The 25,531-nt window shown below is 54.9% G+C and overlaps 2 protein-coding genes across 2 annotated transcripts; both read right to left on the reverse strand.

Moving 5' to 3' along the window:
• Nucleotides 1-485: 485 nt before the first annotated feature.
• On the reverse strand, nucleotides 486-9,978 carry LOC135408638 (scavenger receptor class A member 3-like). The gene is made up of 5 exons (XM_064643695.1): nucleotides 9,945-9,978; nucleotides 8,080-8,178; nucleotides 5,442-6,102; nucleotides 1,564-1,946; nucleotides 486-1,339 (listed from the first exon to the last, which is right to left on the reverse strand). Exons 1-5 carry the CDS (start codon nucleotides 9,976-9,978, stop codon nucleotides 900-902), a joined length of 1,617 nt encoding a protein of 538 aa, XP_064499765.1. The 3' UTR covers nucleotides 486-899.
• Nucleotides 9,979-13,953: 3,975 nt separating this feature from the next.
• On the reverse strand, nucleotides 13,954-20,668 carry LOC135408639 (uncharacterized). Its single transcript, XM_064643696.1, has 4 exons — nucleotides 20,521-20,668; nucleotides 19,856-20,111; nucleotides 15,773-19,309; nucleotides 13,954-15,467 (listed from the first exon to the last, which is right to left on the reverse strand). Exons 2-3 carry the CDS (start codon nucleotides 19,994-19,996, stop codon nucleotides 15,875-15,877), a joined length of 3,576 nt encoding a protein of 1,191 aa, XP_064499766.1. The 5' UTR covers nucleotides 19,997-20,111; nucleotides 20,521-20,668; the 3' UTR covers nucleotides 13,954-15,467; nucleotides 15,773-15,874.
• Between the last annotated feature and the right edge of the window lie 4,863 nt (nucleotides 20,669-25,531).

The raw sequence follows: 25,531 nt of genomic DNA on the forward strand, positions 1-25,531 counted from the left end.
CCCCCTGTCCCAGTTACTGTCCTGGGGGTCCCAGGGGATAAACTGGGGACCCCTGTCCCAGTTACTGTCCCGGGGGATGGAATTGGGGACCCCCTGTCCCAGTCACTGTCCTGGGGGTCCCAGGGGATAAACTGGGGACCCCCTGTCCCAGTCACTGTCCCGGGGGTGCCAGGGGATAAATTGGGGACCCCCTGTCCCAGTCACTGTCCCGAGGGATGGAATTGGGGACCCCCTGTCCCAGTCATTGTCCCGGGGGTCCCAGGGGATGGAATTGGGGACCCCCTGTCCCAGTCATTGTCCCGGCGGTCCCAGGGGATGGAATTGGGGACCCCCTGTCCCAGTCATTGTCCCGGGGGATGGAATTGGGGCCCCCCTGTCCCAGTCACTGTCCTGGGGGTCCCAGGGGATAATTTGGGGCCCCCCTGTCCCAGTCATTGTCCCAGGACATGGAATTGGGGACCCCCTGTCCCAGTCATTGTCCCAGGGGGCCCAGGGGATAAATTGGGGACCCCCTGTCCCAGTTACTGTCCTGGGGGTCCCAGGACATGGAATTGGGGCCCCCTGTCCCAGTCACTGTCCTGGGGGTGCCAGGGGATAAATTGGGGACCCCCTGTCCCAGTCATTGTCCCAGGGGATGGAATTGGGGCCCCCCTGTCCCAGTCACTGTCCTGGGGGTCCCAGGGGAGGGAATTGGGGCCCCCCTGTCCCAGTCACTGTTCTGGGGGTCCCAGGGGATGGAATTGGGGACCCCCTGTCCCAGTCACTGTCCCGGGGGTCCCAGGGGATAAATTGGGGCCCCCCTGTCCCAGTCATTGTCCCAGGACATGGAATTGGGGCCCCCTGTCCCAGTCACTGTCCCGGGGGTCCCAGGACATGGAATTGGGGCCCCCCTGTCCCAGTCACTGTCCCGGGGGTCCGGGTGGTCCCGGTGGCCCCGGGGGTCCCCTCATCCCGGGCTCTCCCTTGGGTCCCTCGGGCCCCGCCCGTCCCGTGTTCCCGGGGGTCCCAGGCATTCCCGGTGTTCCCTGTGGGCCAGGGGGTCCCGCCTTTCCCGGTTCCCCCTCCGGCCCCGGGGGTCCGGGATCGCCCTCGGACCCGCCCTGGCCCCGGGATCCCGAGAGTCCAAAGCTGCCCTTGGAGCCCTTGAGCCCCGGGAATCCTCTCGTTCCCAGAGGTCCCCGTTCCCCCTGGGGGCCGGCGGGTCCCGGGGGTCCCAGGGCTCCGGGGGGTCCCGGCGATCCCAGGATCCCGATGTCACCCTTCTGTCCCCCCATTCCCGGGGGGCCGCTGGATCCAACGTCCCCCTTGAGGCCACGGGGGCCTGGGAGACCCGGAATGCCTGGAAAGAGGGAGAGGAGGGGTGAGGGGGGGGATGCTCCGACCTCGGGGGTCTTGCTGAGGCCGTGCCATACACCCACCCAATCCCACCCAATCCCAGGAACACCTCCCTGGATCCCCCTTCCCCCCGTTTCCCTGACCTCGGAGCAGGGTGATGTCCCGCAGCGCGTCCCCCAATCCCACCCAATCCCAGGGACACCTCCCTGGATCCCCCGTTTCCCTGACCTCGGAGCAGGGCGATGTCCCGCAGCGCGTCCCCGTGCCGCGCGTCCACCGCCCTCATCTCCTGGAGCAGCAGGGACAGGTTCCGGACGCCGACGTCCAGGCGGGCCCCGAGGATCCCGAAGCGCTCCCGCAGGATCCCGGCGGAGCCCTGGAGCGCCGCCAGGGACCCGTTGAGCCGCAGGATGTCCTGGGCGTGGGCGCGCAGGCGGCGGGCGCAGGATTCCCGCACGGAGCCCAGGTAGCGCAGCATGGCCAGCACGTGCCCGCCCGTGGCCGCCAGGTTGGCCGAGATGGTCCCGATCTCCTCCCCGTGGGACTCCAGGAGCCCCTCCAGCGCCCGGAACCCGTCGGCCGTGCGGTTCTGGGCGTGGCCCCGGTGGTACCTGCGGGGACGGAGGGGGCGTTGTGGGGTCACAAATGCCCGGAGGGGAATGGGAAGGGGTGGGAAGTGGTGGGGTGGCCCCAAATCCCTCAGGGCAGGCCCTGGAGCCCATGTGGAGTCATGGATGGACTGGGAAAGCTTCCCCACCCCATAGATCCCGGGGGAACGGGTGGGTAGGGACAGTGGGGACACTGCCCTATAACACCCACAGCTCCTATGGGACGGTGGGGACACTGCCCTATAACACCCCCAGGGACAGGGGGACACTGCCCTATAACACCCACAGCTCATATGGGACAGTGAGGACACTGCCCTATAACACCCACAGCTCATATGGGGACAGGGGGACACTGCCCTATAACACCCACAGGGACAGTGAGGACACTGCCCTATAACACCCACGGGGACAGTGAGGACACTGCCCTATAACACCCACAGCTCATATGGGACAGTGAGGACACTGCCCTATAACACCCACAGCTCATATGGGACAGTGAGGACACTGCCCTATAACACCCCCAGGGACAGTGAGGACACTGCCCTATAACACCCACAGGGACAGTGAGGACACTGCCCTATAACACCCACAGGGACAGTGAGGACACTGCCCTATAACACCCACGGGGACAGTGAGGACACTGCCCTATAACACCCACAGGGACAGTGAGGACACTGCCCTATAACACCCACAGGGACAGTGAGGACACTGCCCTATAACACCCACAGCTCCTATGGGACAGTGAGGACACTGCCCTATAACACCCCACAGCTCATATGGGGACACTGCCCTATAGATAATATATATATATATAATATATATATATAAAAATATATATATAAAATATATATACTTAAACAAAATATAGATAAAATATACAAAACATATATATCATATATATGAAATATATATATTATACATATGAAATATATATACTATATATATGTTAAATATATAGCTAAAATATATATTAAAATTTCTATATAAATATATATTAAATATACGTTAAATGTACATTTTTACATTTTTTACATTATATAAGTATAAAAATGTATTTTATATATTTTATCCATATTTTATTTTATATATATTTTAATATATATTTATATATTATATATATATCTCATATAGGTAATATATGTAATATATATTATATATAAATATATAATATATAAATATGTTATATATATGAATATATAAAAATAAGTTTCTATAAAATATTTAAAATATAGATAAAATAAAGAAATATATATTTTAAAGGAATATCCCTAAATATATATAATATATATAATATATATAATATATATATAATATATATAATATATTTTATATAATTACATGAATATAATAATATATATGTATATATATAACATATGTGTATAAATAATAATATATAAATACATATAATATATAAATAATATATCTAAATATAGATAATATATATGAATATATAAAAATAAATTTCTATAAAATATTCAAAATACAGATAAAATAAAGGGGTGTATATATTTTTAAAGGAATATCTGTAAATATACGTTAAATCTCTTTTTTATAATTATATAAATATATTATCTGTAAATACTATTATATAAATATATTATATATAAATATATAATTGTATAATATAAAAATATATATTATGTTAATAATAAATATTAATATATAATATATCCTATATAGGAATACATAAATATATAAATATGTATTATATTAATATTCATATATAAATATATGAATATATTATATATTTATTTGTAATGTATAAATATACGAATATATATTACATTATATAAATAAATATATAAATATATAAATATACATTTTATCTAATATAGAAATGTATAAATATATATTATATTATATAAAACTATATTGTATATTATATATAATGTACATTATATATATCATATTATATATTATATTGTACATATATATTATATATATTATATCATAATATTATATTATTTGCATTATATATAAATATATATTATGTTATATATGTTATATATATATATTAAATTATATATTATATATTATATATTAATATATTATATAATATATATAGTTTAAGATATATAAATATATAATATATATGTTTAATAATATATAAATATATTATATTATGTATCTATATAAATATATAAATACAATAAAAATATAAATATAAATACAAATATAAATAATATAAATATAATATCTATAGTATATATTATATTATTTATAATATATACTATATGAAATATGTAATTTAATATATAAAAATATACAATATATATATATTTAATAATATATAGTTGTATTATATTATGTATGCTATATAGATATATAAATATAATATAAAAATAAAAATAAATATGAATATAAATAATATAAATATTATATATAGTATATATTATATTATATATTAATATGCAATATATAATGTAATATATAATTTAATATATAAAAATATATAATATATATTTAATAACATATAAATATATTATATTATATATTCTATATAAATATATAAATATAATATAAAAATAAATATAAATATAAATATAAATAATATAAATATTATATATATTATATATTATATATTATATATTAATATATAATATATAAAATATATAATTTAATATATAAATATATTATATATATTCAATAATATATAATTATATTATATTATGTATTCTATATAGATATATAAATACAATATAAAAATATTAATATAAATATAATTAATATAAATATTATATATAATATTATATATTTATATATAATATATAAAATATATAATTTAATATATAAATATATATAATATATATTCAATAATATTTTTATATTATGTATTCTATATAGATATATAAATATAATATAAAAATATTAATATAAATATAATTAATATAAATATTATATATATTATATTATATATTTATATATAATATATAATATAACATATAATTTAATTTATAAAAATATATAATATATATTTAATAATATATAAATATATTATATTATGTATTCTATATAAATATATACATATAATATGAATATAAATATGAATATATTTTATATAGTATATATTATATATTAATATATAATGTATAAAATATATAATTTAATATATATGAATATATAATATATATGTTTAATAATATATAAATATATTATATTATGTATTCTATATAAATATATACATATAATATAAAAATAAATATAAATATAAATATAAATAATATAAATTGTATATTTAGTATATATTATATTATATATAAATATATACTATATACTATATAATATATAATATATAATATAATATATAATTTAATATATAAAAACACATAATATATATTTAATAACATATAAATATATTATATATTCTATATAAATATATAAACACAACATAAAAATAAACATAAAAAAATTTAAAATACCGATTCGAACCACTCCCTTTTCAAGTCCCTTTCCCAGTCCCGTGCCCCCGCGCGCGCGTTCCCGTCGGGAATCCCGTACCTGGCGTCCCCGAGGTTGTCCCGCTGCTCCTCCAGCTCCGCGCTCGCGTTGTCCAGCCGCTCCTGCAGCTCGGCCGCTCGCACCGCCAGCTCCTGCAGCCCGCGGGCATTCCCGCCCTCCCTGCGCGCCGCCGCGCCCGCCGCGCCCTGCGCGCTCCCGAGCAGCCCCCGGGCGCGCTCCCGCCCGTCCCGCAGCTCCCCCAGCTCCCGCCGCCGCTCCAGCCGCTCCTCGCCCAAACCCCGCAGCGCCCGCCCCGCCTCGGCCGCGCCGCCCCGCAGCTCCCGCAGCCGCTCCCGGCCCCGCTCCGCGCTCGAGTTCAGCCGCTCCAGCGCCGCTTCCAGCCCGGAGCCGTCCCGGGACAGCTCCCGCAGCTCCGCATCCAGCCGGGACGTCTCGTCCCGGCACCGCCCGGCCCGGGCCAGCAGCCGCTCCGCGCCCCGGGCCAGCCCCCGCACGGACCCCGCGCAGCTCTCCAGCCGCGCCCCGAGCCCCGCGCCCGCCGCCGAGAGCCGGGAATGGCGCCGGGAGGTTCGCTCCAGCTGCGCCTCCTGCCCCCGCAGCGTCCGCTGGAGCTGCTCCAGCTCCGCCCGCAGCTGGGAGAGATCCCGGCCCAGCTGCTCCCGGTCCTGGCGCACGGAGCCGTTCCCGGAGCTCTTCTCTCCTGGGCAGGGGGCGGGAGGGGCTCTTAGCCCGCCCCATCCCGAGAGACGGCTGTTATCCCATCCCGGGATCCACCTGTTATCCCATCCTGAGATCCATCTGTTATCCCATCCCGGGATCCACCTGTTATCCCACCCCATCCCGAGAGACGGCTGTTATCCCATCCCGGGATCCACCTGTTATCCCACCCCATCCCGAGAGACGGCTGTTATCCCATCCCGGGATCCACCTGTTATCCCATCCCGAGATCCACCTGTTATCCCACCCCATCCAAAGTTCCATCTGTTATCCCATCCCGAGATCCACCTGTTATCCCATCCCGGGATCCACCTGTTATCCCACCCCATCCCGAGATCCACCTGTTATCCCACCCCATCCAAAGTTCCATCTGTTATCCCATCCCGAGATCCACCTGTTATCCCACCCCATCCCACCCTCTAGGCCTGGAGATCCATCTGTTATCCCACCCCCTCCTGAGATCCACCTGTTATCCCATCCCATCCCAAGATCCATCTGTTATCCCACCCCATCCCAAGATCCATCTGTTATCCCACCCCATCCCGAGATCCATCTGTTATCCCATCCCATCCCATCCCAAGATCCATCTGTTATCCCACCCCATCCCAAGATCCACCTGTTATCCCATCCTGAGATCTACCCGTTATCCCATCCCATCCCGAGATCCACCTGTTATCCCACCCCATCCCAAGATCCACCTGTTATCCCACCCCATCCCAAGATCCACCTGTTATCCCATCCCGAGATCCACCTGTTATCCCACCCCATCCCGAGAGCCACCTGTTATCCCATCCTGAGATCTACCCGTTATCCCATCCCATCCCGAGATCCATCTGTTATCCCACCGCATCCCACCCTCCAGGCTTGGAAATCCGTTATCCCATCCCATCCCAAGATCCATCTGTTATCCCACCCTATGCCACCCTCCAGGCCTGGAAATCCATCTGTTATCCCACCCATCCCAAGATCCACCTGTTATCCCATCCCACCCTGAGATCCACCTGTTATCCCATCCCATCCTGAGAGCCCTCTGTTATCCCACCCCATCTCACCCTCCAGGCTTGGAAACCCATCTGTTATCCCATCCCAAGATCCATCTGTTATCCCATCCCATCCCAAGATCCACCTGTTATCCCACCCCATCCCAAGATCCACCTGTTATCCCACCCCATCCCAAGATCCACCTGTTATCCCATCCCATCCCAAGATCCACCTGTTATCCCACCCCATCCCAAGATCCATCTGTTATCCCACCCCATCCCGAGATCCACCTGTTATCCCATCCCATCCCACCCTCCAGGCCTGGAGATCCATCTGTTATCCCGCTCCATCCTGAGATCCACCTGTTATCCCATCCCAAGATCCATCTGTTATCCCACCCCATCCGAGATCCACCTGTTATCCCATCCCAAGATCCACCTGTTATCCCACCCCATCCCAAGATCCACCTGTTATCCCACCCCATCCCGAGAGCCACCTGTTATCCCATCCCAAGATCCACCTGTTATCCCACTCCATCCTGAGATCCACCTGTTATCCCACCCCATCCCACTCTCCAGGCCTGGAGCCCCTCTGGATCCATGGTCAGCCCTTCCTTTCCCTCCAGGGAACAAATCCTTCCCTCCAGGACAGTTTGGAGCCACCAGGACTCCTGGGAAGTGTCCCTGGATGCCTCCGGATCCTTAAGGCCCCTTCCCACCCCAATCTCGTCGTGATTCCATGATTCCATGACCCTGGAGAAGGGAACTCCCCAATCCCACCCTCCTCCCGCTCCTGCAGCTTCTCCAACCCCCCCTTCCACCCCTTGGGGTCCGACGTTCATCCCTGCCCAAAATCCCAGGAGAAAGGCAGGGGGTTGGCTCTGGGAGAGCCCCGGGAGCCGGGAAAGGGAGATCCCTCATTCCCTGGCGGGATGGGCACCCGGAAAAGGCCTCTCTGGGTGTGGGTCCAGGCCACTCACCCAAGCCCTGGAGATCCTCCTGGATGGAGAGCAGCTTCTCCTCGTAGAAGGTCTGGGCCGAGCTGATCCGGCTGGAGATGGAATCCACCCTCCGGAACGCTGCGGGGGGAACGGGGCAGTCAGGAGAGGTGGGAATGCCCGGGATACTGTCCTGCTCCACACCTTCCCTCCCGCCTGGCACAGAGGGTGTCCAGGGATTGCTGAGCCAGGCTGGGATGGGCATCCCCAGGCGCTTCCAGGTCTGGGATTTGCCTGAACATCTCCAAGATTCCACCCCTGAGGAACACCTTGTCCCTCTGCTCCGCCTGGGAAGCACTTGGGAGGTGATGGGATGTGATGGGATCCAACCTCCAGGCTCTGAGGTGGTTCCTGAGATCCAGAGGGATCCCGGTGTCACCACACCCGGGGTGATCCCACCAGAATTCCAGCTGCTCCCCTCCACACCTGGGAGCTTCTGGGGAGTCAGGAGAGGTGGGAATGCCTGGGAATACCGTCCTGCTCCACACCTTTCCTCCCAGGAAGGCACTTAAGCTGTCCAGGGATTGCTGAGCCAGGCTGGGATGGGCATCCCCAGGTGCTTCCAGGTCTGGGATTTGCCAAAGCATCTCCAAGATTCCACCCCTGAGGAGCACGTTTTCCCTCTGCTCCGCCTGGGAAGCACTTGGGAGGTGATGGGATGTGATGGGATCCAACCTCCAGGCTCTGAGGTGGTTCCTGAGATCCAGAGGGATCCCGGTGTCACCACACCCGGGGTGATCCCACCAGAATTCCAGCTGCTCCCCTCCACACCTCGGAGCTTCTGGGGAGTCAGGAGAGGTGGGAATGCCTGGGAATACCGTCCTGCTCCACACCTTTCCTCCCAGGAAGGCACTTAAGCTGTCCAGGGATTGCTGAGCCAGGCTGGGATGGGCATCCCCAGGCGCTTCCAGGTCTGGGATTTGCCAAAGCATCTCCAAGATTCCACCCCTGAGGAGCACGTTTTCCCTCTGCTCCGTCTGGGAAGCACCTGGGAGGTGATGGTGTTGCCCGTGACAAAGGCACAAACCAACAGGGCGCCGGTTTATGCGGTGCTTTATTCAGGGCCCGGGAACCTGAGGACTCGCGTCCCAAGTCAGGATTCCAAAGACCCTCATCCTCAGCTCAGCTTTTATACCCTCACACAAACACGTCTACGTGCAATTCCTACACGAAAGCAGTTACACTCAGTTACACACAAACTCATGTTTCATACTGACAACAATTGATAATCATCTACTCCAACCGTTAATTCTCCTTGGTTGTCTTACCCCTAGAAACTGTTTAACAGAATCCCCACCACCAGGGCGTCCATCTATGGTAACAAATCATTATAGACATGCTTGACTAGATCCTTTGATTATTGTTCCCACTTCTCCAGCACATTCCACTCTCACAAACAAGGTTGCTAACTTACTACTTTGGGGTGTTGCTTTCTAGGCCAACTCTCCTACTAAGCCTTAGCCATTCTACTACTAAATTTAAATTGCTCTGTAACAATGGGATGGGATCCAACCTCCAGGCTCTGAGGTGGTTCCTGAGATCCAGAGGGATCCCGGTGTCACCACACCCAGGGTGATCCCACCAGAATTCCAGCTGCTCCCCTCCACACCTGGGAGCTTCTGGGGAGTCAGGAGAGGTGAGAATGCCCGGGAATATCGTCCTGCTCCACACCTTCCCTCCAGGAAGGCACTTAAACTGTCCAGGGATTGCTGAGCCAGGCTGGGATGGGCATCCCCAGGTGCTTCCAGGTCTGGGATTTGCCAAAGTATCTCCAAGATTCCACCCCTGAGGAGCACCTTGTCCCTCTGCTCCGTCTGGGAAGCACCTGGAACGTGCCGGGATCCAACCTCCGGGCTCTGGGTCGGTCCCTGATGCTCCCATGCAGGTAACACCCCCACCTCCCCCCATTCCTGAGGCATCTCCACCCCCAGGGCGCTCCCAGCCGGAATTCCAGCCGCTCCCCTCCACCCCGGGATGCCTCAGGGCCCCCCCCCCCCCCCCCCAAATTCCCAGCCCAGCATTCCCACCCCAAATTCCCGGCTCACCCAGCGCTCCCAGCACGGCCACGGCGAGCGACAGGAGCAGGGTCAGGGCGTAGAGGCCGCGCAGGGCGCTCCGCAGGGACGGGCACGGGGACAGCGACAGCCTCCTCCGGCCGCTGCCCCGGGCCCTTCCTGGGGAACAGAGGGATGGATCAGGCCCTGCCGGCCCCTCTTCCCGCCCCCCCCCCGGAATTCCTTACCCCTGGATCCGCGGCTGGAGGTGGAATCCACCATCGCCATCTCCTCGCCTCCCGCCGGGTCGTGTCCTGGAAGGGGACGCGGAGCGGCCTCAGCTCCCCCCCCCCGCCCGCCCTCCCGATGCCATTCCAGGGATGCCTGAGGATTCCTGGGAACCGCCCCAGCCGCGTCCTGCCCCGGCATTCCCGGGGGAAAGTTGGGAAGGAGCCACCGGTGCCACCCTGAGCAAAATCCAGGGAGCATTGGGATGCGCGTCCCTGTCCCCTCCCCAGTGGGGACCTTTGGGCAGCAAATCCATAAATTTGGGTGGGATCCCATTCCCGGGGGGGGCTGAGGATCCCGGGGAACCGCCCCAGCCGTGTCCTGCCCCGGCATTCCCGGGGAAAAGCCGGGAAGGAGCCGCCGGTGCCACCCTGAGCAAAATCCCGGGAGCAGCAGGACGGGAATCCCTGTCCCCCCCCGGCGCCCAGTGGGACCTTTGGGCACCAAATCCATAAATTTGGGTGGGATTTGGACCAGAAATTTGGGGAAATTTGGCTGCATTTGGCCCAAAAGTGGGAGATGGGCACAGGGAGGGCTCCTGGCTCCGGCTCCAAGGGGCTTCCTGGGAATAAAAACCACGGGAGCAAAGGAAAAACACCCCTCCCTGTGTGAAGGGAAATCTGGGCACCAGATCCATAAATTTTGGTGGGATTTGGAGCATAAAAGTGGGGAAACTTGGCTGGATTTGATCCAAAATGGGTGATGGACACAGGGAGGGCTCCTGGCTCCAAATCCATGGATTTGGGGAAATTTGGACCGTAAATTTGGGGAAATTTGGCCCCAGAGTGGTTGGATTTGGCTCCTGGCTCCGAGGGGCTTCCCAGGAATAAAAAACCCACGGGATCAAAGGAATCTCCCCCCCCCCCCCGGCTCCCCCCAGACTGGACCCCCAGTGTGTGTGTGGGGGGAAATTTGGGATCCTCCTGGTGTCCCCCCCTTTATTCCACCCGGAACCCCCAAAAGTGGGGGGCGGGGGGGGGCAAAGAGTGGCTTTGGGGGCGGGGACGGGGAAAGAAATTCCCGTCCTTCCCATCCCAAATCTGGCTTTTCCTCCCTATGGAATCCACAAGTGACGGGATCGGAGGGAGCAGGGGGAGCCCCGGGACCCCCCCCAATCCCTCTTTCCCCCCCCTTCCCAATCCGGGGGTCCTTGGCCGTGTCTGGACCCCCCCAATCCCTCTTCCCCCCCCTTCCCAAATTTGGGGCTCCCCGGCCATGCCCAGACCCCATTCCCGGGAATCCCCTTCCCACGGGAAGCAGGACGGGGGGTGCGGGATTTTGGGGCCCCCCCACCCCCACTCCGGCACATCCATCCTGTCCATCCGCCCCATCCCCCTCTTCCCAGCGCCCCCAATCCCGCCGGGAATGTTCCCTCCCCCCCCCCTCCTCCCCTCACCTCTCATGGCCCCTTTTCCCGCATCCGCCTCTTCCCGGAGATCCTCAGGCTCCGGATCCCGCCGGAGCCGCTTCCCGGCGCTTTCCCCGCGCTCCCAAAACTTTCCCGGGAGCCTCCCGGAGCCCCCCCAGCGCTGGAGCATCCCCGGCGCCCATCCGGGAACGGGGGGGGACGGGACACCGGGAACGGCGCGCGCTGGACACCGGCCGCCAAAAAAAACCGGGAGCGGGGAGAGGAGCTGGAAAGGGAAAAAGGGGCCGGGAAGGAGAGTCCTGAGCCCGCCCCAAATCCACCCCCCGACCCCCCCACGGCCCCAATGACTCACAGACGGCCGAGAGGGGAGGGGGGAGACGGGCCCGATCCATCGGGATTGGGAATAGCGGGATTGGGAAAAGGGGGGAGCTGGTCCAAGGGGAGAGGGGGTGGGAGGGGGGGGGAATAGGGAATGGGGGGCTGGGGACAGGGATTGGGAGCTGGGAGGTGGGAGAGGGGTCCGGGGACTGATCCCTGGATCTGGGAATGGGATAGGGGGAAGTGGATGTGGGATCCTGGGAATGGTCCCTGGATCTGGGGCAGGGATAGGGGAGATGGGTCTGGAGTGCTGGGAATGGTCCCTGGATGTGGGGCAGGAATAGGGGAGATGGGTCTGGGATCCTGGGAATGGTCCCTGGATGTGGGACAGGGATAGGGGAGATGGGTGTGGGATCCTGGGAATGGTCCCTGGATGTGGGGCAGGGATAGGGGAGATGGGTCTGGGATCCTGGGAATGGTCCCTGGATGTGGGACAGGGATAGGGGAGATGGGTGTGGGATCCTGGGAATGGTCCCTGGATCTGGGGCAGGGGGAAATGTGTCTGGGATCTGAACCCTGGATTTGGGATCTGATTCCTAGATTTGGGGTCTGATTCCTAGATTTGGGATCTGATCCCTGGATTTGGGGCAGGGACATGGGATCTGATCCCTGAATCTGGGGCAAGGACATGGGGAAATGTGTCTGGGATCTGATCCCTGGATTTGGGGTCTGATCCCTGGATTTGGGGCAGGGACATAGGATCTGATCCCTGGATCTGGGGCAGGGACAGGGGGAAATGTGTCTGGGATCTGATCCCTGGATTTGGGGCCTGATCCCTGGATTTGGGGCAGGGATCTGGGATCTGGTCCCATGTCCTGAGGCAAGGACATGGGGAAATGGGTCTGGGATCTGATCCCTGGATTTGGGGTCTGATCCCTGGATTTGGGGCAGGGACATGGGATCTGATCCCTGGATCTGGGGCATGGACCCGGGGAAATGGGTCTGATTCCCGGTGCAGGGAATCTGGCCTTTGGCTCAGGGATCCCGGGAATGGCCCCTGGATCTGGGGCCCTGCCTGGGCCCCCCCAGTGCTGGTCCCACTCCCAGCTCCTGCTCCGGAGTGTGATCCCACCTTGGAAACACGGGATGGGGATCCCGAGGGATCGGGGACATTCGGGGGTCCCTCCCCACCGAGGGAACGAAGACATTCCCTTTATCCCGGGAATATTTTAGCCCCCCCAGGGATGCCCGTGCAGTTGTGTCCTTCATCACCTCATCCCACGGGATATTCCACGGCATTCCATGATTTTTTTGGGGGGAGGTCCTTCCCTGAGGATTCCCGGCCGCGGGAGCTGATCCAGAGGGATCCAAGTCTCGGGGTGATCCCGGATTCCTGCCCTGATCCCGGGATTTAGCGGCTCATGGAACAGAGCCCGGGATTCCCTGGAACTGGGGAACTCCCTCGGGGTTTAGGGGTGGGATTTGATGCCCTTTCAGGGTCTTTTCCAACCTAAACCATTCCCAGTTTTTAAGCGGCAGGGCCTTCACCGGGAAGAGACGGAGAAGGAGGTGGATCCACAGCCCCCGGAATACCACGGGAGCACCTGGAATCGGGATTCAAAGCGGTCCCTCCCTCCTTTTCCACCACTTCCAAGGGCTGCCCATTCCCTGGGACGTGGGAGGACCCTCCTTGAGCCCCTTTGGAATGTGAGGAGGAGGAAAAGGCCTTGGAGGGCGATAAAACCCCAGAACAATTCCCAAACAACTCCCTGTTCTCACCCCCTTCCCAGCCCGGAGCCCAACCAGGAGCTGATCCCAAGGATTTAACCCCGTCCCGGCCAAACCCAGCAGGGAAAGGGAGCAGAAAAAGCAGGAAAACTCCTGGATTGAGGGGAAAAAACAGGTTTAATGAACTCAACGAGCAGAAAAACAGGGAAAGGAAAACCAGGGAATGCCGAGGGCCGCCGAGATCCACAGGCTTGGGAACGGTGGAACCATCCCAGTGCTCCCAGTACGGCCCAGAGGGGGGGAAAGCCAAGCCCATCCCAGTCCTAACCGGTAGGACCAGGAGCTTTCCTTCCCTGTGCAGGGCAGCAAGAGCTTGGCCACTGCTTAGTCCAGCCTAAGAGCCACTCACAGGCCTAGAAGTCCCTCAGTCCGGCCTAAAGGCCCCCCAGTCCTGCCTAAAAGCTTCAGCAATCCTAAAAGCTCCCAAATCCTGCCTAAAACCACTCCCAAGCCTAAAAGTCCAGCCTAAAAGCCCCCCAGTCCTGCCTAAAAGCTTCAGAAATCCTAAAAGCTCCAGAAATCCTAAAAGCTCCTAAATCTTGCCTAAAACCACTCCCAAGCCTAAAAGTCCAGCCTAAAAGCCCCCCAGTCCTGCCTAAAAGCTTCAGAAATCCTAAAAGCTCCTAAATCCTGCCTAAAACCATTCCCAGGCCTAAAAGTCCAGCCCAAAGGCCCCCCAGTCCAGCCTAAAAGCTTCAGAAATCCTAAAAGTTCCTAAATCTTGCCTAAAATCTTCAGAAGTCCTAAAAGCTCCCAAATCCTGCCTAAAACCACTCCCAGGCCGAAAAGTCCCTCAGTCCGGCCTAAAGGCCCCCCAGTCCAGCCTAAAAGCTTCAGAAATCCTAAAAGCTCCTAAATCCTGTCTAAAAGCACTCCCAGGCCTAAAAGTCCAGCCTAAAAGCTTCAGCAATCCTAAAAGCTCCTAAATCCTGCCTAACAGCTCTCCCAGGCCTAAAACTCCAGCCTAAAAGCCCTCCAGTCCTGCCTAAAAGCTTCAGAAATCCTAAAAGCTCCAGAAATCCTAAAAGCTCCTAAATCCTGCCTAAAAGCACTCCCAGGCCTAAAAGCCCCCAGTCCAGCCTAAACGATTCACCAGCTCTAAAAACTTCACCAGTTCTAAAAGCTCCCAAATCCTGCCTAAAACCACTCCCAGTCCAGCCTAAAACCTTTCCCAGTCCTAAAACTTCCCCCAGTTCCACCTAAAATCCCCTCAGTCCCGCTGAAACCTCTCCCAGGTTTAAAAGCTCCCTCAGTCCCACCTGGAAGTCCCAGTTCTGCCTAAAACCACCCCCAGTCCAGCCTAAAACCTCTCCCAGTCCTGAAACCTTCCCCAGTCTCACCTAAACCCTCCCCAGTCCCACCTGAAAGTCCTTCAGTCCCACCTAAAAGCTCCCTAGTCCTGCCTAAACCCTCCCCCAGTCCCCCCTAAACCCTCCCCCATTCCAGCCTAAACCCTTTCCCAGTCCTAAACCTTCCCCAAGTCCAGCCTAAACCCTCCCCCAGCCCCCCCTAAACCCTCCCCCATTCCAGCCTAAAACCTCTCCCAGTCCTAAACCCTCTCCCAGTCCCACCTAAAAGTCCCTCAGTCCCACTTAAAAGCTCCCTGGTCCTGCCTGAAACCTCCCCCAGTCCCACCTAAACCCTCCCCCATTCCAGCCTAAACCCTTTCCCAGCCCTAAACCCCCCCTGAGTGCCACCTAAACCCTCTCCCAGTCCAGCCTAATGCCCTCCAGTCCCACTTAAGTCCTGCCTAACACCTCCCTCCAAGTCTCGCCTAAACCCTCCCCCATTCCAGCCCAAACCCTTTCCCAGTCCTAAACACCCCCCAGTCTCACTTAAACCCTCTCCCAGTCCCACCTAAACCCTCCCCCATTCCAGCCCAAACCCTTTCCCAACCCTAACCCCCCCCCAGTCCCACCTAAACCCTCCCCCATTCCAGCCTAAACCCTTTCCCAGTCCTAAACCCTCTCCCATTCCAGCCTAAACCCTCTCCCAGTCCTAAAGCCTCCCTGACTCCCACCTAAACCCTCTCCCAGTCCCACCTAAACCCTCCCCCATTCCAGCCCAAACCCTTTCCCAACCCTAACCCCCCCCCCCAGTCCCACTTAACCCCTCTCCCAGTCCCACCTAACCCCTCTCCCAGTCCCTCCCGACGCCCTGCAGTGCAGCCCCAGCCCAGCCCTACTCGAGCTCCATGTCGAGCGCGGCCCTGACGCGGTCGCGGTACCCGGGCCGGAGGCGCATCCCGCCCAGCCAGGCCAGCTCGTTCTTCCCGCGGTGCCGCAGCTCCATCTCCTCCCAGAGCACCTCCAGGGCCAGGCCGGGGACGCCGAGCAGCGGCTCCAGCCGGGCCCTGCGGGCGCTGCCGGCCCTCACTCCCGCCAGGATGAGCGGGAGCATCTCTGCCCAGCCCTGCCCGACCTTCTGGGCCACCCTGCGCAGGCTGGTGGCCACGGGGCAGTCCCGGCCGCGCTCCAGCCTGTCCCAGTATCCCCGCAGCGGGTACGCGCTCAGGATGTCCCCGAGCCAGGGCGGCTCGGCCGGGACACGCACCGTGCCCACCTTCCCCAGCTTCTCCAACACCACCCAGCGCAGGCTCAGGCTCACCTCCCAGTCCCGCAGCATCCCCAGCGGGAAGGCGTCCACCCAGCCCGACTCCTCGTCCCGCACCACCAGCAGGGCCCGGAACCCCGTGGGATTCTCGGGAAGGTCGCCGGCGACGCCGAGGGAGAGGCAGGACCAGGGGCCCTCCGGCCGCTGCGGCCCCTCCTGGCCGTCCCCGCACTCCGGGCAGGCCCGCACCCAGCTCTTCACCTCCCGTCGCGCCCACGACCACCAGGCCACCGCCCGCACCCGCTCCAGCGTCTCCTCCTCCCCCTCGTGCCCCCGGTGGCACTGGGCGATGATCTCCCGCCTCTCGTACGTGGAAGGCTCCCAATTTATCCAGCCCGGCCCGGGCCGGGCCGCGGCCCTGGCCCTGCCGCCCGCCCTGGCGATCCAACCCTCCTCCTCCGAGTCCTCTCCCCTGGCCATCCACACCCTCCTGAGCTGGAGCTTCCCGGGGTTGTGGTAGCACCAGTGGCGGACGTTCTTCCACACGGCCCTGGAATTCCAGCCCCCCTCCGGGCCCGCCCGCCCCTCCAGCCACTCCATCAGGCAATCGCAGTTGGAATACAGGTAGAGGCGGGAAGAGCTCTGGTGCCGCTCCAGGAGCTCCCAGAGGGCCTCCAGCTCCACCTCCAGCCTGGAGCCCCCCGGGGACGCCCCCAGCAGCCACCGCCCCTCCAGGTTGGTGGCGGCGTAGCCGAGGGAGCGTCCCGAGCGGTAGCTGGCCAGGAACCACACGTCGGATCCAGGAACGTCGGGAGGCAGCCGGCGGAGCGGGGGAGCCTCGGGGAATTCCATGTAACCGCAGGTCTCCTTCGGAGCCCGCTCGGGGACCAGGAGCAGCGCCCACTGCTCCGGGAGCCGCGGCCCGTGGGGCCCCAGGGCTTGGCCGCGGGACAGGAACTTCCCGGGGCAATGGGGCAGCTGGAGCAGGATGGGCGCCGGCCCCGTGAAGGGCTGGAATTCCTGGACGGCCCAGGCGGCCGCCACGCAGCCCTTCTCCTCCAGGGAAAGGCTCTTCTGGCCCTCCAGGACGTGGGAGATGTGTTGCACCGGCACCAGGGCCCCCCCCCTCGTCCTGCAGGAGGGTGGCTCCCGCCGTCTCCGAGTGGAGGCTCATCCTGATGAGGAAGGGCCGGGATTTATCCGGGAAGCGCAGGACGGGCACGAGGGCTTCTCGCAGCTCCCTCAGCCTCTGCTGCTGCTCCTCCTGCCATTCCCACTGCGCCCCGTCCCCGGTGAGCCAGTGCAGCGGCCGGGCCAGCTCGGAGTAGTCCGGGATGTGACTCCGCCAGTAGCCGAATTTCCCGAGGAGGCTGCGGAGCTCCTTGGCGTCGCGGGGGCTGGGAATGCTGCGGAGCTCCTCCAGCGCGGCGTCCGGGATCCCCCTCCCCGCGGCTCCGACGGTGGCTCCCAGGTACGTCACCTGGCTCCGGACGAGCTGCGCCTTCTCCAACTTGGCCTTGAACCCGGTGTCCTGGATGAGCTCCAGGACCCTCCGCGTCCGCGCCTCCACCTCCTCGGCCGTTCTCCCGGCGATCAGGATGTCGTCGTTGCAGTTGAAGGCCCAGGGACCGTCCCCCTGCCCCCCCAGCCGGGAGAGCATCCGCGCCACGCGCCGGTGCATGATGGAGCCGGTGCTCCGGAATCCCGGCGGGAGCCGTGTGAACAGGAACTGCTGCCCTTGGAAGGTGAAGGCGAACCTGTGCCAGCAGCTCTGCGCCAGGGGGATGGCGAAGGAGGCGCAGGACAGATCCAGCACGGAGAACCACCTGCTCCCGGCGGGCACGGACGCCAGGATGCGATCCCTGCTCAGGCTCTCCTCGGGCTCCGTGGGGGTGGCCTTGTTGAGGGCTTTGCACTTCAGAGTCAGGCGCCACTGGGTCCCTTTCCGGGTGGGAACAATGAGGTTGTTGTAGTTGGAGGCGCCTTTCACCACGATCCCTTCCTTCAGCAATTCCGGCAGCAGCTCCTCCACGGCCTCCCTCTGGTCCGGTGGCAAGGGCTGTTCCCTTTGGGGGGGCACCCAGTCCCCATCGAGATCCACCTCCTCGGCCACCCTCCCGCAGTCCATCCGGTACCGCGCCCACACCGCCGGGAATTCCCTCCTCCACATAGCCAGCCTCCCCATAGCCAGGGCTCCCAAGGGCTGCCCTTCCCACCTCTCCATGGGCTCTCCCAGGCGCTCCAGCTTCTCCCACACTCGGCTCCTCGGCTCCTCTCCGGGCGTTCCCTCCGCTGGCCGAGGCTCCAGGTCCTTTCCAGGGACGGTGGGAGTGTCCCTGCCCTCCACACGTGACTGCAGGAGCTGGGGGGAGCCGCCCCCGCTCAGTCCCTCCTCATCCTCGCTGGCTCCTCCCTGGGCCGGGAGCTGGGGCTGATCCATCCCGTTCCCAAGGCCACCACCTTCCCTTGGCACGTTCCCATCCCGTGCTCTGCATCCCACGCTCGCCTCACCCCAACCGTCCTCCTCGAGGGGTTGGATCACGCTGCAGATGTCCAGCTTTTCCTGCTGGCCTTTCCCCCCTCCGGAATTCCGGCAGGCCCCGGGCTCTTCCAGCTTTCCCAGCGCCTTCTCCATCCTGGCACATCTGGGCACATCCCGTGCTTTGCATCCCAGGCTCGCCTCATCCCGGCCGTCCTCCTCGAGGGGTTGGATCGTGCTGCAGATGTCCAGCTTTTCCTGCTGGCCTTTCCCCCCTCCGGAATTCCGGCAGGCCCTGGGCTTTTCCAGCTTTCCCATCCTGGCACATCCGGGCACATCCCGTGCTCTGCATCCCAGGCTCGGCTCATCCCAGCTGAGGGACTGCTTCCACTGCTCATATTCCTGCCTCTGGAATTCCTCCCACTGAAACAGAGAAAGGGTTTTAAAGGATTAGCCAGGACAGGGGTGGCACCAGGCTCTGGTTGGAATACAACAGAGACAGCTTGTTCTGTCCTGCTGGAGCAGGAGAAATGGGCTGTAATTAACTCAGCGGCCATAAATAAAGATAAGGTGGCGTCTGAAGGAGATAAGAGGGCCCCGGGAGTCAAGAGGCTTTGCCAGCCCCAGGAAACCAGGCCAGGGAGCAAAGAGAGTTGAAAAGTTCAAGTGAGGAAGAAGAGTGAGAGGCCCCCAAAGTGAGGATGTAAACAACCACCCAAAAGACGATCCTAGAAGACTCCGCCTCAAGCTCCGCCTGTTATATGGTAATTAGATGTCAAAATCAAATTAATATGTAGGTAAAGATGTTGGAACCCCTCGGGAAAACTGTCTAAATTCCCTGGCTTTTCCCTGAGAACCTGGGAGCTGGTTTGCCCGGTGCCACCCTGCCAGCCGCCCCCCCCCCCCCGACGCTGCACCAGAGAAACACAGAAATAAAAATAAGAGACAAAAACCTGGCACATCCCTCACCTCCGCCTGCCTCCCGCTGCCTCCGGAGCTCTTCCCGAATCCTCGGGAAGCGCGGTTCCCGCCCCGGAGCAGCCACAGCCACCTCCAGACCCGGCTCAGGCCCCCCTGCCGCTCCTTCCCCCTGCTCCAGAAAGTCGGCATCGCCTCGGGAAAACCGGGAAGCGAAGCGAGGATCCCGGGGCTCGCGGCAGCCGGGGGGACGTCCCCCGATTCCAGGGAAAGGTCCCCTCTTCCAGGGAAACGCCGCCTCCTCCACCTGCGGCAGAGCGGGATGGGAAACCCCGGGAAAGGAGGGGGAGAAACAGCCCCGACCCCCCGGAGCCGGATCCCACCTTCCCCTGCCGTGACCCCGGAGGGGAAAAAAAGAACCTCCCGCAAAACCTCCTGGGAAAACACGGCCCGACGTGGCCCAACATGGCCCCGCGTGGCCCCTGTGCGGGGCAGGCATCGATCCCGGGATCCCGATCCCAGAATCCCGCACCCCCAGGCACTCCCGTGTCCCGCTCCAGATCCCTGGAATCCCGCACCCTCAGGCACTGGCGTGTCCCGCTCCCAATCCCGGGAATCCCGCACCCCCAGGCACTCCCGTGTCCCGCTCCCAATCCCGGGAATCCCGCACCCCCAGGCACTGGCGTGTCCCGCTCCAAATCCCGGGAATCCCGCACCCCTCGGTGGTCGCAGCAACCGGGCCGGGGGGTCTCGGCTCCCGCGGGGCCGTTCCCTCCTCGGGCCGTTCCTCCTCGGGCCGCTTCCTCTTCCTCTTCCTCTTCCTCTTCCTCTTCCTCTTCCTCTTCCTCTTCCTCTTCCTCTTCCTCTTCCTCTTCCTCTTCCTCTTCCTCTTCCTCTTCCTCTTCCTCTTCCTCTTCCTCTTCCTCTTCCTCTTCCTCTTCCTCTTCCTCTTCCTCTTCCTCTTCCTCTTCCTCTTCCTCTTCCTCCTCCTCCTCCTCCTCCTCCTCCTCCTCCTCCTCCTGCGGGCCGGGGGCGATCCAGGAGCTTCCCCGCCCCTTTCCCGGGAGCCAACCAGTGCTCCCAGTTGGCCCCTGGCTGGAGCGGGCTGGGAGCTGGTCCAAGGGGAGAGGGGGTGGGAGGAGGGGGGGGGAATAGGGAATGGGGGGCTGGGGACAGGGATTGGGGGCTGGGAGGTGGGAGAGGGGTCTGGGGGCTGATCCCTGGGAGTGGGCAGGGATAGGGGAGATGGGTCTGGAGTGCTGGGAATGGTCCCTGGATGTGGGGCAGGGATAGGGGAGATGGGGTCTGGAGTGCTGGGAATGGTCCCTGGATGTGGGGCAGGGATAGGGGAGATGGGTGTGGGATCCTGGGAATGGTCCCCAGATGTGGGGCAGGGATAGGGGAGATGGGTCTGGAGTGCTGGGAATGGTCCCTGGATGTGGGGCAGGGATAGGGGAGATGGGTGTGGGATCCTGGGAATGGTCCCTGGATGTGGGGCAGGGATAGGGGAGATGGGTCTGGAGTGCTGGGAATGGTCCCTGGATGTGGGGCAGGGATAGGGGAGATGGGTGTGGGATCCTGGGAATGGTCCCTGGATGTGGGGCAGGGATAGGGGAGATGGGTCTGGAGTGCTGGGAATGGTCCCTGGATGTGGGGCAGGGATAGGGGAGATGGGTCTGGAGTGCTGGGAATGGTCCCTGGATGTGGGACAGGGATAGGGGAGATGGGTCTGGGATCCTGGGAATGGTCCCTGGATCTGGGACAGGGGATAGGGGAGATGGGTGTGGGATCCTGGGAATGGTCCCTGGATCTGGGGCAGGGATAGGGGAGATGGGTCTGGGATCCTGGGAATGGTCCCTGGATGTGGGATAGGGATAGGGGAGATGGGTCTGGAGTGCTGGGAATGGTCCCTGGATCTGGGGCAGGGATAGGGGAGATGGGTGTGGGATCCTGGGAATTGTAATGAGTGAGCAGTGATGAAATAAACAATTTGCTCATCAAATGACATCCTAAATTAATATACTTTATACCAATACAGTTAATACACTTTATATTTCATATAATAACTTATATACAGTTAATACACTTTACACCAATACAGTTAAAGCTTCGCTTGGGCTGAAGAACCATAAGTTTGCAGAACAGTTTAACCATAATGCTGACATGATGAATTGTTGTTATTCTAAAAGTGTAATTGTCCAAGTGTGCCTGTGAGGCAGGGAGGAGGCTGATAAGGAGCAGGGGGTGAAGCACAAGGGACGATAAGGAGGAGCCATCTGGAAAGTCTCCTCAAGGACAGGGGGCTGATCAAACTGCTGGGGGGAAATCCCCAGCAACCAGACTGAGCCCGCCAGGGTGGAGCCAGACAAGGCCTAGAAAGCAGGTAAAGAGTTAAATTCAGAATATAGGTATAGCCTTGAAAGCAGGTAAAGAGTTAAATTCAGAATATAGGTATAGCCTTGAAAGCAGGTAAAGAGTTAATTCAGAATATAGGTATAGCCTTGAAAACAGGTAGAGAGTTAATTCAGAATATAGGTATAGCCTTGAAAGCAGGTAGGGAGTTAAATTCAGAATACAGGTATAGCCTTGAAAACAGGTAGAGAGTTAATTCAGAATATAGGTATAGCCTCGAAAGCAGGTAGGGAGGTAATTCAGAATATAGGTATAGCCTTGAAAGCAGGTAAAGAGTTAAATTCAGAATACAGGTATAGCCTTGAAAGCAGGTAAAGAGTTAATTCAGAATACAGGTATAGCCTCGAAAGCAGGTAGGGAGTTAATTCAGAATATAGGTATAGCCTTGAAAGCATAGAGAGTTAAATTCAGAATACAGGTATAGCCTTGAAAGCAGGTAAAGAGTTAATTCAGAATACAGGTATAGCCTCGAAAGCAGGTAGGGAGTTAATTCAGAATATAGGTATAGCCTTGAAAGCATAGAGAGTTAAATTCAGAATACAGGTATAGCCTTGAAAGCAGGTAAAGAGTTAATTCAGAATACAGGTATAGCCTCGAAAGCAGGTAGGGAGTTAATTCAGAATATAGGTATAGCCTAGAAAGCAGGTAAAGAGTTAAATTCAGAATACAGGTATAGCCTCAAAAGCAGGTAAAGAGTTAATTCAGAATATAGGTATAGCCTTGAAAGCAGGTAAAGAGTTAATTCAGAATATAGGTATAGCCTTGAAAGCATAGAGAGTTAAATTCAGAATATAGGTATAGCCTTGAAAGCAGGTAAAGAGTTAAATTCAGAATATAGGTATAGCCTTGAAAGCAGGTAAGACAGTTAAATTCAGAATATAGGTATAGCCTTGAAAGCAGGTAAAGAGTTAATTCAGAATATAGGTATAGCCTAGAAAGCAGGTAAGACAGTTAAATTCAGAATATAGGTATAGCCTTGAAAGCAGGTAAGACAGTTAAATTCAGAATACAGGTATAGCCTTGAAAGCATAGAGAGTTAAATTCAGAATATAGGTATAGCCTTGAAAACAGGTAAAGAGTTAAATTCAGAATATAGGTATAGCCTTGAAAGCATAGAGAGTTAAATTCAGAATATAGGTATAGCCTTGAAAGCAGGTAAAGAGTTAAATTCAGAATATAGGTATAGCCTCAAAAGCAGGTAGGGAGTTAATTCAGAATACAGGTATAGCCTTGAAAGCAGGTAGGGAGTTAAATTCAGAATACAGGTATAGCCTCGAAAGCAGGTAGGGAGTTAAATTCAGAATACAGGTGTAAGTCAGAATACAGGTATAAACGGGAGCACAAAGAATCTGCCAGTACTCAGCTGGGAGTCCTGCCAGAACCTGGAGATCGGGTGGTACCGCACACTAAAAAATGCACACACACCTCACTCGAGTGAGACAAGGGGGGAAACGGGGGCCTGAGTCCAAGAGTCTTGCTAAATTCACCCCGGAGTCAGCCGAAACAGAGAGAGTTGAGAAGTTCAGCCGAGGAAGAGGAGTAAAAATACGACCCCCCGAAGCTGAAGAAACAGGAACGACCAGCAGACATCACCCCAAAGGGACGACTCCGCCCCAGGCTCCGCCCAAACCCCGCCCGTTATGAATATTATAATTAGACGCTGCGATTGTGTGAATATGTGGGTGGAAACTTTGCAGTCGCCTGTAAAACTGGTGTATAGTCGTGTCTGTAATAGCAGTTTGTCCGGCTGCTCCCCGGCGTTGCCTAAACAAACACACCTCGCTGCTTAAAGACTGAATCCTGTCCCCGAGCAGTTCTCTGTGCCTTCCTGGGGGCACTTCAAAGGAAGGACCAGGATAAACCCCACGATCCTGAGCCCAACGGAGGGTGACAAGTGACTGTGGGAGGGGAAAATGATAAGGGTGTAGATGTTGCTGTTTGCCTGTTTGAGCTTGCGGGGCCGTGAGCGGAGCCAGGGCCTCCCCCGGGGCCCCCCAGGGCACCCGTTTGGCTGATTTGCACTTCAGATAAATCTTATAATCAATTTGTGCTGCTACAACTCAGTTAGTTTTAATTATTAACTATAACGGGGGGGAATAGGGAATGGGGGGCTGGGGACGGGGATTTGGGATAGGGGAGGTGGGAGAGGGCTCTGGGGTCTGATCCCTGGGAGTGGGCAGGGATAGGGGAGATGGGTGTGGGATCCTGGGAATGGTCCCTGGATCTGGGACAGGGATAGGGGAGATGGTGTGGGATCCTGGGAATGGTCCCTGGATGTGGGGCAGGGATAGGGGAGATGGGTGTGGGATCCTGGGAATGGTCCCTGGATGTGGGACAGGGATAGGGGAGATGGGTCTGGGATCCTGGAATGGTCCCTGGATCTGGGACAGGGATAGGGGAGATGGGTGTGGGATCCTGGGAATGGTCCCTGGATCTGGGGCAGGGATAGGGGAGATGGGTCTGGGATCCTGGGAATGGTGCCTGGATCTGGGACAGGGATAGGGGAGATGGGTCTGGAATCCTGGGAATGGTCCCTGGATGTGGGGCAGGGATAGGGGAGATGGGTCTGGATCCTGGAATGGTCCCTGGATGTGGGGCAGGGATAGGGGAGATGGGTCTGGAGTGCTGGGAATGGTCCCTGGATCTGGGCAGGGATAGGGGAGATGGGTCTGGAGTGCTGGGAATGGTCCCTGGATGTGGGGCAGGGATAGGGGAGATGGGTCTGGGATCCTGGGAATGGTCCCTGGATGTGGGACAGGGATTGGGGAGATGGGTCTGGGATCCTGGGAATGGTCCCTGGATCTGGGACAGGGATAGGGGAGATGGGTCTGGAATCCTGGGAATGGTCCCTGGATGTGGGGCAGGATAGGGGAGATGGTCTGGGATCCTGGGAATGGTCCCTGGAGCTCTCCCACAGACAGACAGACAGACAGACTGCAGGCAGAGCTCTCCCACAGACAGACAGACAGACAGACGGCAGGCAGAGCTCTCCCACAGACAGACAGACAGACAGACTGCAGGCAGAGCTCTCCCGGCCCGTTCTCTCCCCGTTCCTCCGCGGACGCACGGCCCGAGCTGTGGGGCCGGCCCGGGGGTTCCTTATCGGCCCCACATTCCACAGGGTCACTCCCGCGGCGCTTCGGCCCCCGGGACGGCCCCTGGGACAGACCCCTGGGACAGACCCCTGGAACAGCCCCTGGAACAGCCCCCGGGACGGCCCCTGGGACAGACCCCTGGAACAGCCCCTGGGACAGACCCCTGGAACAGCCCCTGGAACAGCCCCTGGGACAGACCCCTGGAACAGCCCCTGGAACA

The sequence above is a fragment of the Pseudopipra pipra genome, unplaced genomic scaffold (assembly GCF_036250125.1).
Source record: "Pseudopipra pipra isolate bDixPip1 unplaced genomic scaffold, bDixPip1.hap1 HAP1_SCAFFOLD_540, whole genome shotgun sequence".
Lineage (NCBI taxonomy): Eukaryota > Metazoa > Chordata > Aves > Passeriformes > Pipridae > Pseudopipra > Pseudopipra pipra.